We start from the raw sequence: 15311 nt of genomic DNA, 5'->3' as shown, positions 1-15311 counted from the left end.
CTTGATATAGCTTGATATATCCTGATCCTGCCAGATCTTGGAAGCTAAGCAGGGTCAGTACTTGGTTGAGAGGCCACCAAAGATTTTGTAGAGGAAGACACTGGCAAATCATCTCTGCTCCTTACTTGCCTTGAAAGCCATAAGTTGGCTACAACATTATTGTGGCTCTGGTTCTTATCCTTTGGTTTCCCCCTGGCCAGTAGTTATATTCTAAAATCACATTCCCTCTAAAACATTGAAATCAGCAGGAATATGCTGGATTGCATCTTAATAATTAGGAAGTTTCTTAAAAAGGCAGCTCACAAACCAGGGATTTCTTTACTTTGCCACTGATCGTCGGTCATTTTATGAAAATAAAAAGTACACTAGAAAACGTGTTTTTTCTCATAAAAATGCATGTTCAGTTAATTTATGAATTGACAGTTGAACGAAAGCTTTGTTCCTCAATCAGAACTCATCCATTTTCTAACTGACTCTCAGAGAACCAACAAAGGGGAGAAAATGGAAGTTCCACCAACATAATTAAGACATAGCTCAGATTTGACCATTCATGGTGGGACCACTCATTGTCTTTGGTTTGGAAGGCTGGCATCAACAGGTGAAAAAAAAGAGAAGAACTCATGACCTGCAACACAGGGAGTATGGAACTGATGTCTGGTCAGCCAGGCTCCTTGTTCAGACACCTGGTGCCTGACATTTATTCCCATGAGGAGATGCTTTGCATGCAGAAGGTCCCACATTCAATCCTTTGGTGTCTCCAAGGATATGTGGTGGCAGGGATGGGAAAGACCTTTGCTGGGTAGAGATGCTGCAAGTTAGGCGGAGATGAATTCTGGGCAAGATCGAAAAATAGGCTTGCTCAGAACAAGGCAGTTTTGTATAATCACTAAATAAGTCTGCAGCAATCTGTAATGCCTTGGGTGGGGGAGAATGGACAAAAAGGGAAGTAAAAATAGAAGATTTTTATCACTATCTGTCAGCACTGAAAATAAATTCAGTTTAGGGGAGTGTGTTGTATATTGTGTGCACGCCAGGACATATAATGTGTTTTCCCCCCAGTAATCAGTCAAGATACTTTGGCCACACAGGCAGCCAGCAGGCTGAAGACCACAGAATTCAGTGTTACATTTGTACATTTGGATGGGTAGGGGGAGATCCGTGAGACTCATCTGTCTTCTTTTGCAATTGCCTGTTTTCCTAGGGAAGCACAGATTACCCTTTGATAACTCTTGGCAGGAACCGATTGTTGACCTTCTTAGGTCACATGATTTAGAGGAACCAGCGAATAAATTGTTCCATCAATGGTTTTAGGGGCTGGTGTGTAGTGCCCATTTTTCATATGGGTTGTGTGAACAGAAGAGGAGGTTTCCGTTCTGTAAATCTGAGCATGCATTTCACAGCAGCCAAATTTGCTCAGCAAAATGAAGAAATCCCTACGGAAAGTCTTGGTGAAGATGGCATACAAGAAGGGGTTGGCACATGAGTTGATGGGATAGAACAAAACAAGGAGAATCTTCGAGTTGGACACAGTGATGAGAGGGACCTTGAGAGAAGCCGATATGGCAAAAAAGGAGATAGGTGCCATGCAGAGGAAGTCTGTGAAGATCAGTATAGCCATGCGCTTGGCAATTTTGGTATCACTGTTGGACGAGAAGACATTGGGATTCCTGACAGTGAAGTAAATGCTGATGTAGCAGGTGCAGATAATGATGAAGGCCAAAATGTTCAGGATCAACAGAAACATGATATATGACTGAGCAAGTGGAGTCTCTATATCCATGGGGAGGCAGATGCTGACCTTCATGTAGCTGCTAACTTGAAATATTGGAAGGATGGCCACGGTGAAAGCAAAAACCCAGCCCACCAGCATGATGGCCACTGCATGTCGAAAACGGACCTTGCGATCCAGCTCCATGGCGTAAGTGATGGTATGCCATCTCTCCAAAGTGATGACGGTCAGCGTGTAGACAGAAAGTTCGCTTGCAAAAACCGTGAAGAAGCCAGCCGCATTACAGCCAGCACCGGTTTGCCAGTCTATGGCATAGTTGTAATACTGACTTCTAGTCTGCACGTCTTTGAGTGCAATCAACAATAAATAGATGCCAGTACACAGATCTGCAAATGCGAGGTTGCACATTAGGAACCGGGGAACGGTAAGCTTATACTGGCTGGTAATTAGAATGATGAACACCACAAGGTTCCCCATGATTGCTAGGATGTTGATGAACCATATGAGCACTCGGAGAATATTGTAACCCATGATGTCTTCACATGGGTTGAAGGCATCAGGCTCAGGAAAACAAGTGACTCGAACCTCTTTTTCACACTGGAAGTCTGGGTGGAGATCATCGGTGGAAAAGTCTTCTTCAGTTGCAGATCTTTTTTGGAATATGTCTTCAGGAGACTCATCAAGGTCTTCTTTGACAGAAAACCGATTGCATATTGGGTGCAATGCAGCACTGAAATGGCATGAGAGAGAATACAGTTAGAGTCTAAGAAACAAAGAAGCAAAAAGAAAAGATACACATTTTGCATGTCCATGAGCAACATTATTAACTAGTTATATAATCCCTCGAGAACTGATTTAGGGTAGAACTGACTGTGTTTCCTTCTATGCCTCCCCCAAGTGTGCTACAGTCAAGCAACCAAAATCTACTGAGGATTCTCGGCCCTCAAGTGATAACATTGGCTTCAACCAGGCTAGGGCCTTTTCGACCCAGATCCCAGCCTGGTGGAATGCTCTGTCTAATGAAATCAGAACCCTACAGGACCTCAATCAATCTTTATTTTATGGTCATTTAGGCCAAAATTCAGATATACTTTTAAATGAATGCAGCTTATAATAAGGAAAAGTAGTACAGGAGGTTAGAAATCTGCCAATAGAAAATTATATTAAAATTTTAAAACATTAACAGTCAATATTTAAAATGTTCTGCAAGGCTTGCAAAACAGACATGGGCCCATTCCTCACACCCTGGATAATGCACTTTCAGTGTGCTTTTGCAGCTGGATTTTTCTGCGCAGAACAGGAAAATCTACTTCGAAAGTGCATGGAAAGCACATTATCTAGCATGTGCAGAATGGGCTCTGGTCTGCCAGGCCTATGGCTGAAGTCAGGAATTACTGCCAATGTCTGCTGGCCTCCCCACTCATGCCTGTTGGGTCTCCCCTCTACATAAGTCCCCCTGAAACCAAATTTAAGTGACTATTAATAGCACTGTAGGAATATCATTGGCTGTTTTGATTATTCTGAAAGTTTGATGGCTTTCACAGGTTTTTAGTTCCAAACTTAACTATACGCTTTAATATAGAAATGAACTGTATTTTATGAACCATTGTACTGATGATGGAACATATTGGAAACTGACCTGAGCCAACTTGCTAGGTGGGGCAGCACGTAAACAAACAAAAACAGATAAATAGATATATTTACGTCTAAATCACTGTCCTCCACCTCCTGAAATAAGAGATGTTTTGGCTGGAAGGGGCACCAGTTATTTTACATTATTGCAATTACAATTTTATTGCAATTTTGTATTTATATTATCTGTATATGTATTAAACTTTGTGAGCCAACCTTAACTGTATGGAAGGGCAGCATATATATGAACTAAATAAATAATAATGATGGTAATTAGTGCCATGACTGCTTAAAATCATGCCTGCATGATGACTTCATAAGATGGCATAAGGCAAATGAATCTTCCTTAGCCTCAGATTTCCTGCTCAGGCATATATTGACCTACCTGAAAGGGCTGTGGTAAGGATTACAGGAAGATAATATGTGCTTTTAACCCTCAAAAGTCCTACATAATTCCAAAATCTTATTAGAACTTCATAGGGCCATATCGCTATGCAGTTGTGCTTCCAAGAAGCTGGCCACCCTTTTGCAGAGTGCAGAAAATTCAAATCTGGGCTACTCTAATGCATTTTGTGTAGATTTACCTTTGAAATCTAGGAAGTTCAGCTAGTTGGAAGTTCAGCTGATGGAAGAAACCAGATGATGAAACCAGAGCTGCTAAGAGAGAACATGCACCACCTATCCCCAATTCAATTCATTTATTCTGATCCAAGATCAGCTAACACCTGTTCTCAAACTGCTACTCTGGGTTCCAGTTACTGACTAAGCTCTACTCAAAGCAGTGATTTGAAACATAAAAGCCTTGTTTCTGTGTTCTTCTGAGAACCCAGAGAGCATCAGATGGCCCTTTCTCTAAGTGCTCCTAAAGTTGGGCATGTCCATTACAAGTAGCAAAGTGCCAACATGGCATTCTTCTTATGGAATGCCTTGTTTCAGGATGCCTGCCAGCCCTTGAACATGCCCCCTTCGCAAGACACTTAAAACCTTTCAATTTAGGCCAGTCTCTGGTTCGGCCCCACCACGCTTTCTGATTCCATCGTGGCTGTTGGGAATTGTAATTGTATTGTAGGCCACCTAGAAACCTTTTGTGTTAAGTGCGATATCGGCATTTTGAAATGAATAAATCCATGGAGAAAATGCAACCAAATGGGGCTCCCAACTGCTAATCTCAAGGCCTCGTGAGACAAGAGCCCACGGATGCTGCAACATTCAATAAGTGACAGCCCCTCAAAGGACAAAAACAACAACAGTGCACGTAGGAGGGATATCATGGTGAGGCAGTTCCCTAAGAGACAAAACTGGTCTTTATGTCAGACAGGACAAGAAAGTGGGCTGCATTTTCTAATGGGCACTGTCAGCTCCACATGTTTAAACATCCAGTCTGCCTTTGATGAGCCTCAGGACAAAAGGAAGTGAATTGCTGGTTCCCAGACAGGTAAATTAAGAACTTTTCACTTCATCACTGTGACACTTTTTAGAGGACGGGGCTGTAATATGAATTTCTTGTGTGTGTTTGAATTTACGTATATGTCACTTCTGAAAATCTGACAGATAACTATGTTTAGGGATCACACTGTAGATACTTTTCCTTTACCAACCACAGTTTATATTGTTTTCCTCTCCTCCATTTTATTCTCACAACAACCCGACAAAGGAGGTTGAGAGTGTGTGACTGGCTCTAGATCACCTAGGGAGCTTCCATGATTTGAACCTCCAGTTTCCCCAATCCTAGTCTGCCACTCTCTCTGTTACAACAAAGCAAGTCCTGCTGAATTCAGTAGTGTTCATTCCCAGGTAGGTATGTGTAATATTGCAGAATTTTACTTCTCACCCTATTCTTATTATATGACCTAGGATGTTGAGAAAGCCAAAAGCTGACAAACACTCTGCTCATGAATGACCCTAGTCAGAGCCATGCCGTGATGGTCAGATTATACAAATTCCTGTCCTTCACTGTTCCACTCCTCCTGAATTTCTCAAATTAATTAGAAGAAGAAGAAGAGTTGGTTCTTATATGCCGCTTTTCTCTACCCGAAAGCGGCTTACAGTCGTCTTCCCTTTCCTCTCCCCACAACAGACACCCTGTGGGGTGGGTGAGGCTGGGAGAGCCCTGATATCTCTGCTCAGTCAGAACAGCTTTCTCAGTGCTGAACAGTTTTATCAGTGCTGTGGGGAGCCCAAGGTCACGCAGCTGGTTGCATGTGGGGGAGGAGCCTGGAATCAAACCCGGCTCGCCAGATTAGAAGTCCGCACTCTCAACCACTACACCAAGCTGGCTCTCAAAGATAATCCCAGAGTTGGAGCATACATGCTGCAACTATCCATTTTTGTTGCTTATTTGTATCATTTCTTCAACTCTATTACCAAAATGCACACTGATACAACTTGGCAAAAAAGAAGTGTTGATTGATTCATATTTCAGATTGCTTCAGATTGCATCCAGAAATGTGCAGGATTTTACTTATAAACTCTTGCAATTTATTATACACTAGTAGTAAAGCCTGTTTCAGAAAAAATACTATGGGCTCTAGGCAGCCTGTGTAGTAAGGCAGGCCCTGGGTCCCTTTAAACATGCCACACCTCCAGCCTGCCAGGGCGGGATGGGGGGAAACATTTCCAAGGAGTGGTAGGTGGCTCCTGGGTGGTGGGAAAAGAACAGGTCAGGCTGCAAAGATATGCAATGACAGGGAGAAACTTTGGGAAGGTTTACTTGTGAGTAAATTATGGGTGGATGAATAAATTTTCTAATCTGAGAGGGGGGGATGCTTTTGTCTCCTGGGTTCTTTATCTGTGTGTGGGAGACGTTGTGCCAGGCAGCCATCCTGGGCATACTCACTCATGGGCCGAGAAGCCCCGGCACGGCCTCCCTCTGTGGGTGGGAACTCCATGGTTCACTTCCCCCCTGAGACACACCAATCTCCGTACCCGGCAACAGGCAGGGGCATACTGGCAGCGATAACGCCAGAATGCCCCTGGCTGGGTTGATGGGGACAGTCATGGACTGGAAGTGAAGTTCTGACAGGGGCCACCCACCATGGTCTTGCTCAATTATATATACACATCAATCATATCAATATGACTTTTGTGACATTTTAACAAATATGAACAACTACAGATATGCATAGGTAGAACAACATATAAAAGGAATTTGGAACAAACTGAAGAAATTGGTAGATCATACATACAAACCATACATGCAACAATTTTGGAATTAATTTGAGAAATTCATTCCACTAAACAAGAACTAGGGAAGACTAACGTAATATGGTGCAAACTTGCAGACAAAAAAGAATGGAATAAGCTGCTCAACTCTAGTAACAGTGCCATTACTGAGCCTGTTCGTAAAACACAAATTCATAAATTGGCACTTTACTGTTTGTATTTTTAGAGGTGGGATTCAGAAACTCAAGACTTGTTATTCCATGATTTGAGGGGTCATATAATCTCTTTGAACAATTTCAGTCAATATGCAGCCAGCTTGCCTGAAAGAGTTCATCTTTCCAGCTACATCTGAAATATCCTAAGGGGGTATGTAATATATGATGAAGCTGAGGAACATCAGAACTCTCGTCAAGATGAAAAATAATTTATCTGCCATTTCCCTTATGCAGCCCTTGATCTAGCAGTCATCAAAGCATAGCTGAACCTGTTGAGCAAGGCAATAAGGTCCGTTGAAGTATAACCCAAGCATCCTGAACTTGTCCACATCTGCAATAGTTTTTTGAACATGAGAGTAAGAAAAAGGACATCTGCACGGAAAAGACTTTTAAGGGGTCAGTGTTTTCAGTGCCCATGGAAAGACCAAATTGATCTTTCACCCCAACCCCCAGGTGCTGTTTAATTACTTAGAACTGATTTAGACATTCAGCATGACACGCAAAGGACCTGCATGTCTGAATGTGCCCTAGACATTCAAACTTTCCAGTGCGTGTGCTATTAATAAGTGATCATAGCAGTACTCTGCTTTTGATCATTCGGTTGCACTCCATGTGATTCGATAACTGATATTTCCAAACTGTCTGGGATCCAGCCAAGCCATGTCTGAAATTTACTGCCTGCATTTCATTGGGCATGTCAAAACTCAATGAATGGCCTGTTTCTGCTGCTGATCTAGGTCTTACTAGACACCACTTCCTGAAGTCATGTGGAGATGGGTAATGAGCATTTTGGGGGACATGTCTGGCACTTTCTTTAGTGCCAAGTGGCTGTCAAACAAAGCCCTTTTCTGCACCTCAGTGTTACCACTGTTTCCCAGCTGCTATTTAGATTCCCAGATGCTACTCTGACTTTTCAGCACCCCTTCAACAGTCCAGCTGACTTCCGCCCTGCCAAATTTTGTTGCCTCAATCTTGGTGGTCCTGTGAAGGGATAGGATCCAAGCCTAACACATTTATTATGACATAGCTCTGACCTGAATAGCCCAGGCTAGCTGGATATTGTCAAATCTCAGAAGGTAAGCAGGGTCAGCCCTGAATACTATTTGGATGGGAGACCTACAAGGTCATGATGTGGAGGCTAGTCATGGCAAACCACCTCTGAATGTCTCTTGACTTGGAAGCCCTATGGGGTTGCCATAAATAAGTTGTGATCTGCTGGCAAAAAAGAAAGGCTTCTGTAGGCAAAAAGCCTACATTGCCGGTGGCTAGTGGTGGGGGAGCATGGCCCACTGCATCCAGAGAATTCCCCAGCATATGCAAAGCGCCCCTATGCATGCAGACCACCAGGGCTGGGAGGGCCTACTGTGCCATGTGGCAGCAACAGCAGCAGTGGGGAGTGGGGGGCACAGGGGCCCCACCACATGCTGGTGGGAGAGTGGCATGCCGCTCTCCCACCATCATGGGGGTGGGAGACCATATCGGTCAGCTCTGTGGTTCCACAGTGCTGATACGGGCATTTGGCATCCTTGCAGGGCTACTCTCGGCTGTGGGAGCTGGCTTGGCAGAGCTGCAGACGAATCCGTGTTCCCTTACTGCGGGCTATCCAGGCCCCTGTTCTGGGCTGGAGCCGGTATGGTGGCAGCGTCATGGACAACCAGGGATTAGCCCTGCTGCCCTGCCGCCACCACCCCAGACTACAAGGCCCATGCATAATCAGACACATTGATTAGGTAGGTTTCAAAAAATGAAGCAATGAAAGGGATGGAGGTGCATCACAGTACAGCAAACTTCAAATGAATCCAGAACTTTGTCAGTGGAATGGCATTAAAACGAATCATATACTAGTGGCTGCTAGTGATGGTCAATGCACTCTTTGCAGTTAATAACCACTGAGAGAGAAGCAATTGAATCATTTGTTAACCTAATGACCATCACATTAGGTGGCAGCAATCCTATCCATTAATGATGCATTGTGTACAGAAGTACTTTCTTTTGTCTGTCCTGAATCTACCCACTAATCATGGGATGATCCCAATTTCTAGTATTAAAAGCAAGGGAGAGAAATTCCTTTCTGCTCAATTTCACTGTTTTTCTATTGGTTTTGGCTTATGATTAATTCATGTCGTCACATATTTTTTGTTACTGTACCCCATCTTCAGCACATTATATGGGATATAGTTGACAACCAACGCAACACAAACCCTGGCTTTCAGGAACTGACAGCTCTCTGCTTCTTGGGAGAAGCAGCTGTGTGGAACCTGAAATTGAGGGCCTTTTCGCACAGGGATCTTTGTTGCAAATTGTTTGCGGAATGAAAAATCGCCATTTAAAATAGTGGAATTCGTCGTTATGCATACCTGCCTTTGTAGTGGAATCAGTTGCGTTTTTTAGCGTTTCCCACAGGCTTCCGGTCTCGGCAGAAATCGCTAGAAAGGAAGCGCTATTGCCAAGCTCGTCCCGCCCCTGGCCGTCAAGCAGCCAATGGGCAGCCGTTAGCATGCTCCCAAACAGCCCCTTTCCCTTTAAGAAAGGTTTTTTTTAAAAAAAAACGACCCATAGCAACGAATCTAGGTAGAGACCCATCCAGCTGCCTAATGTGAGCTGTCGTTTGATTGTATGATCGTTTGCACGCTGCCTCGAGTGATAAAAAAAAAATCCCCCCCCTCTCACGGGCCCGATTTTCGGCTGAATTTATTTGTAAAAAATAAAGGGACTTTATTTCAGCAAACGGGCTTTTCAGTGGTTTGTGCTTAGTGACTAAAGGTGAAGGACTGAAGCCAGGGAAGCCTCTAAACAGAAAGAGGCTCGCCGGTGCGTTTATCCCCGCTCGCTCGGAGAAAAAAAAATGGCGATCGCTTCGCCGGAAGTTTGGAGGAGAGAGCCAGGGGGAGGGACTTTGAAGAACCAGCAACAATGGTAACGCACAGGTCTTTAGCGCTACTGTTGCAGATTGGTTGCAGGAGTGTATCGCTATCCGGAGGGTGAATCCACTGTTCTGGATTCCCCTGAAAGCGCCACAACGAAGCACTTTTTGCTGATTGGTTTCAGGATTGTTGCAGATTGTCTACGACGTCGTGGGTTATGGCAAATTAGTAGCGTTTCCAAATAGCAACCATTCTGCTACTTTGAAGCCGTGCGAAATGGCCCTGAGTTTGCACCACTGAATTTGACCCACGCGGAAGGGTCGTCACCTTTATTTCTTTGATTTGTTTCTTCAAAGCTTTAGGCAGGAATGAAACCAACTCTTCTGATGACTGTGGTGGAGGCTGGGTGGCCAAACATTTTGTTTTGATACCAAGGGGTGGCGGCAAGAAGAAGCCCTGGACAACTCCTCTCTATGTGGGAGAGCTCAGCCCTGAGGAAGTGTTTAACTTTCTGAAGTTAAGGAGGGAAAACATGATTCGAAAACGAGATCTTCTCTTACATGGCCAAGGGGGCAGCCCTGAGAGATTACATGTAACCCCGCTGTTTCTTCTCCACTCTCTCCTATGTTACCTCTCATTTCTCTACCCTCAAAAATGCCTAAAATAATTTCAACTGTTGTGATGTGTCCTAATTTGTTCTGAACACAAAATAAACAGAACTACCGCCACAAATATTTCTAGCTGGTACTAAAGGCCCCTATTTATTTTTACAGTATCTGCATCCATAAATTTTGCTCTATGTGGAAAATTGTTGCAATCAGGGAACTCATTCAGTAGCAGAAGGGAGCAAAGAAGAAAAGTCCCAGGCAAGGTTCAAAGATCCACTCTGGGATACTCTCAAAACAGATTTTTTTTTTTTTAAATCTAGTGTTAGCCAGGTGCCATTAGGAAAGGGGAGATGGTGATACTTGTACCTTCCATGTTTCAGACCAAATGCTTCTGCGCAACACACTGATTAGCGTATTTTAAAGCACTGTATTCAAAGCACGGATTTTAAGCGTGATTGCTGTGGGTACTCCTTAAGCCTCAGAGTAAGCTACAGCAATTCAATCCATTTCATTTTTTTAAAAGAAGTAAAGAGCAGCTTCTGTATCCAAAATTTATTCACCTAAGTAACCAAATCCATGCTCTGTCCAATCCCCTGCACCACTCTGTAATCCTGATAGGTTTGTGGAGAGATCAGAAGGGCTCCTTAACATGCAAGCACAGCTCTCCTGGCATTTGCGGTGGCCTGGAGAAGACTTGGGCTTCCTGTTGAGCTTGACTTTCAGTTTTAGACAGGTTAGCCATGGGGACCACAGGCACCGAGACTGCTCAGGGACTGGAGAGCACTCCCTTAAAGTATTCCGCAGCAGGACATACTGAGAAAATGTGGCCAAGGCTCAAAGGGATGTGAACACCACTACCTCTGATCTATATTTTGTTCTGTTTCTCAGGAAAAGATGCTGCCCATGCTGAATTTGACCAAGAAGTCACAGGCAGGGTTTTTATTGGCTTACCATTTAAAATGCTGGAATAGAATCAGTATGTTTTAAAGATTCTTACATTAATATTTTTTATCAATTTCAGGACTTCTGCACTACCTGCTGGGCCTAAATAAGAACTGGTACCCTGGAATAGTTGATGTCTGTGCGATATTCGCTTGACCATTGGAGAAGGCTCTCTGAGTTGAAACTCGTTGGGTCATAACATGTGTGACCATTAATATTGTTTTTGGGAATTGTATGTGCAACATTTTATAGGTTGTTATAAACTTGGATTTATGCTTTTAATTATATATTTGTCTGTAGTTTCTAATCTATGTACAGTAGACAATAAATGATTACATTTTATTCTAATTTTCAATTTGCTCATCCTTTGGGTTTCTAGATTAAAATAGCTATATGCCATGGGGTAGGTGATGCCAAATTGGAAAATAGAATCATGTTTTTCCTGCATACAGTGAGGCAGCTGGATCCATCAAAGACCATTAGAACTAGAGAGTCAGTGTGATATATTGGGTTGAGACAAACCTGGCTCAAATATCCTCTTGAGCATGCTGGGTGATATTTGGCCAGTCCCTGCCACCCCAACTTACTGAACAGGGTATTTGTTATGATCAAATGTGTTTGTGGGAACCTCTTTACGCTGCTTGGACCTCAATGGAGGATGAGTGGTATAAAACCTGGAAAATGTTGTGTGTTAAAAAGAAGACATAGTAAAGACATTTGCTTTACCTGCTTATAACAATAACATCTCAGGTCCAAGCTTCACTTTACAGGGATACAAGTGGGCAGTTTCTCTCCAATAATATGTGATTGGGGCTGCCAGATCTTCCTGGCAGAAGCCCCCAACCCAGGGGTAAAGTGAGCCAAAAATCAGTTGTGTTGATCATGTGACATAATTTCCAGGGTGAACTTCTGGACATTTCACCTTACAGCATGAAAGCTAGGTTGCTTTGAGGAGAATATGGAGGAGGGGAGGGAGCTCCCTGGAGAAAGGAACAAATGCATATGTAACAAATATAAATAAAATTGATGGATGATATTGAAACAGAGAATGGAAGTTTCTGAAGACCGATATCAGAATCTTGGCCTAATTTGTTTCCTAGTATACAGAAATCCTCTGTTTATGTTCTAAGTAATTCTACTAAGAGAAGACTCCTCATCAACAGTTTTCTTTCCCATGGATGCTGTACAACAGTGGTCCACAGACCAATTTCCATGGGACCTTCCACCAACCTGCGTGTAATTTGACAAAGAATGCAGGACTAGGTGAGCTTTGATCTGTTTCAGTGAATCAGCTACTTGTCCACTATTAAGACTTTGAGTATTCAGTCTTGTTTTGTAAGTTTAAAATAACAGTGGTATACCTTGGGGAATCTAGTCTCTCTCTCTCTCATTAAAAATAGTAACTACAAAAGACTAATAAACTTACCTAGGCTTTAATGCCTTAAAACAGTAAACCAGTTAAAGCATCATCAGATACACAAACCAACAGAGCTCGTGGGTTAATTAACTCAATCACAGTGCAAATCTCACACAATACTTCAAAAGATAAAGATACATGATGAGGATCCTTGATATTCGAAGCTCTGCATTATCTCACTGATGACAAATCAGTGGCAAGGAAACCTGATGGAAGAGGCTGAGAAGTACCCATGATTAGCATCAGTGAAACTCCACAGCTGATATTTTTTTTGAAAAGTAAGAATGTAAGCACACAGTGGGTATATCCATTTCATTGGGCAGATCCTATTGTCCTCAAAAGCAAAGTTTAGGGACCTTCCCCAATGCCCAATCGGTTTTACTCACTTCACTTTCCTGACCAATGGGAACAGCAGCCTAAAGTTGACCAAAGAGATTGTACAGTATTCCTTAACACTGGTCTGTTCACCAAAATACATGATCTGTTGCATGGATTACAATGTTGCATATAGTAGAGATGGCAAAGTACATCTAAGTGGCATATGTTCCTTAAAAGCAAACATCTCCTACCTACACTTAAAGATCATATAATGATAGAATCATAGAGTTGGAAGGTACCTCTAGGGCAGTGGTCCCCAACCTGTGGGCCACGGACCACCAGTGGTCCTTCGACTAATTGGAGATGGGCCCCAAAAGACGCCTTCTCCCCCCCCCCCGTCCCTTTACTTCATCCCCCCCAGCCCTTTACAACACACTTCATTGTTGTGGCGTGTCTGTATCTTATTTTGAAGGGATGTTTAAACATTACCATAGCGATAAGAGAGCGTTAGGGCAGTGGTTGAGAGTAGAGGAGTAAACTACCCCCCCACGGGCCTCAGTAAAATGCGTTGAGTGGTCCCTGGCATTGAGTGGTCCCCGGTGAGTGGTCCCTGGCATTGAGTGGTCCCCGGTGATAAAAAGGTTGGGGACCACTGCTAGGGTAATATAGTCCAACCTCCTGTAGAATGCAGGAAATTAACAACTACCTGCCCACCCACAGTGACCCCAATTCCACTCTAACTGTCAGGAACTTCTTCCGGATGTTTAGCTGAAAAACCTTTTGAATTAATTTCAACCTATCTGTTCTGGCTTGATCCTCTGAGGCAACAGAAAACAACTCTGCTCCATCCTCTATGTGACAACCCTTCAAGTACTTGAAGATGGCTATCATATCACCTCTTAGGCATCTTCTCTCCAGGCTAAACAGACCAAGCTATCTCAGCCTTTCCTCATACGTCCTGGTGTCCAAACCCCTCACCATTTTTGTTGCCCTCAACTTGATGTGCTGCAGTTTGTCTCCATCCTTCTTTAATTGTAGTGTCCAAAACTGAACACAGTATTCTAAATGAGAGGTCTAACCAGAGTAGAGTACCATCACATCGCATAATTCGGACATTATACTTCTTTTGATACAGCCCCAAATCTCATTTGCTACTTGTGGACTCTCAGAGCCAGTTGGCAACACCATGGGAAAGCCTCATCTTCTATATCCTGTTGTTGGCTCTCCAGAGGAACTGTGTGAGACAGGATGCTGGACTAGATGGACTATTGGTATGATCCAGCAGGGCTCTTCTCATGGACCAAGACAGACTTCAAGGCACATGAAGATACTCACTTTTGTTTGGTCCAGTTCGCAAAAGCACAACAGTGGCTTGGGTAAGTAAGGCTTGCTTCCATCAAGGCATGGAACTTCTCCATGGCAGGCAATTTTTTTAAATTGTAGGTAGATTTTGCAACCAGCTTGCTAATGTACTCCAATCCAATGCTGGGCAGGAAGCTGATCTTTGTCTCAGAGATATCCCTTTAAGAAGAAATGGGATAGTTTCTCATTCAAAACAGTTCTGTTAGCTGCAGCCTACCTCCCACTCCAAAAATGGTGAAGATGTTCCAGACTCTTCCCTCACTGACAACATGAAATTGCTTCCTGATAAACCAGAGAGAGTAACAAGAGAATGGACGGTACTAGTGAGCCCCATTGAACTCAATAACCCTTACTTCTGATTAGATATTCATCAGCCTGGACTGTATGGATAACAGAATGTGTCTATTTTCAAGGCACAAGAGCCATGCTGGGATTACTTAAAAAGTAATGATGCAGTTTTACCTCCTAATCACAGCTATATCCCCCCCCCCCGCCCACGAGTGTTCAAGGGGCATTTTTCAGCTGGCAAATGGAATGGCCTGGGAGGAAAGAACAACCTCCCCCCCCCCCCCCCGCATCATTCTTCCCTTTAAAATTGCAGATCCAACAACTGAATTTGGGGAGGTAAAAATTGTTTGACAGTCAACACAGGACTACAAACAATGGCAGTTTCAGTCTCATTAATACAGATCGTTATGCTAGGATGACTGATGCTGGAAGAACATCGGGTTGGCTATTCCAGCTACGGTAACTGCATGCAAACAAAGGCAGAGCTCCTGCATGCTGGCTTGCAGGATTTCTTGGCATGTGCAGCTTTTCTCACTCCTTTGTTAACAAGACCCAAGAAGAAGATGCAGACAAAGATACAAATGCAGATGAAGAAGAAGAGTTTTCACCGCCCAAAGGAATCTCAAAGCGGCTTCCTTCCCTTCCTCTCCCCACAACAGGTACCTTATGAGGTAGGTGAGGATGAGAGTGCTGAGAGAAACTGCTCTTGATAACAGCTGTAACAGGACTGTGATTGGCTCAAGGTCACCCAGCTGGCTGAATGTGGAGGATTGG

The 15311-nt window shown here is 43.5% G+C and overlaps 1 protein-coding gene across 4 annotated transcripts in view; it reads right to left on the bottom strand.

The window, feature by feature from the left end:
• Positions 1 to 313: 313 nt before the first annotated feature.
• FSHR (follicle stimulating hormone receptor) overlaps positions 314 to 15311 on the bottom strand; it is a 133042-nt gene continuing 118044 nt past the window's right edge. For 3 of the 4 annotated variants that reach the window (XM_077334911.1, XM_077334918.1, XM_077334901.1), the window contains 2 exons: positions 14223 to 14408; positions 314 to 2459 (listed from right to left, as the gene is read on the bottom strand). In XM_077334911.1, the coding sequence (XP_077191026.1) occupies positions 1256 to 2459; positions 14223 to 14408 (1390 nt within the window). In that variant the 3' untranslated portion in view covers positions 314 to 1255. The remainder of the gene's footprint in view (positions 2460 to 14222; positions 14409 to 15311) is intronic. The other variant, XM_077334928.1, reaches the window with a different exon arrangement.

The sequence above is a fragment of the Paroedura picta genome, chromosome 1 (genome assembly GCF_049243985.1).
Source record: "Paroedura picta isolate Pp20150507F chromosome 1, Ppicta_v3.0, whole genome shotgun sequence".
In the NCBI taxonomy this organism is placed as follows: Eukaryota; Metazoa; Chordata; class Lepidosauria; order Squamata; family Gekkonidae; genus Paroedura; species Paroedura picta.
This window is presented reverse-complemented; position numbering and strand designations above follow the sequence as displayed.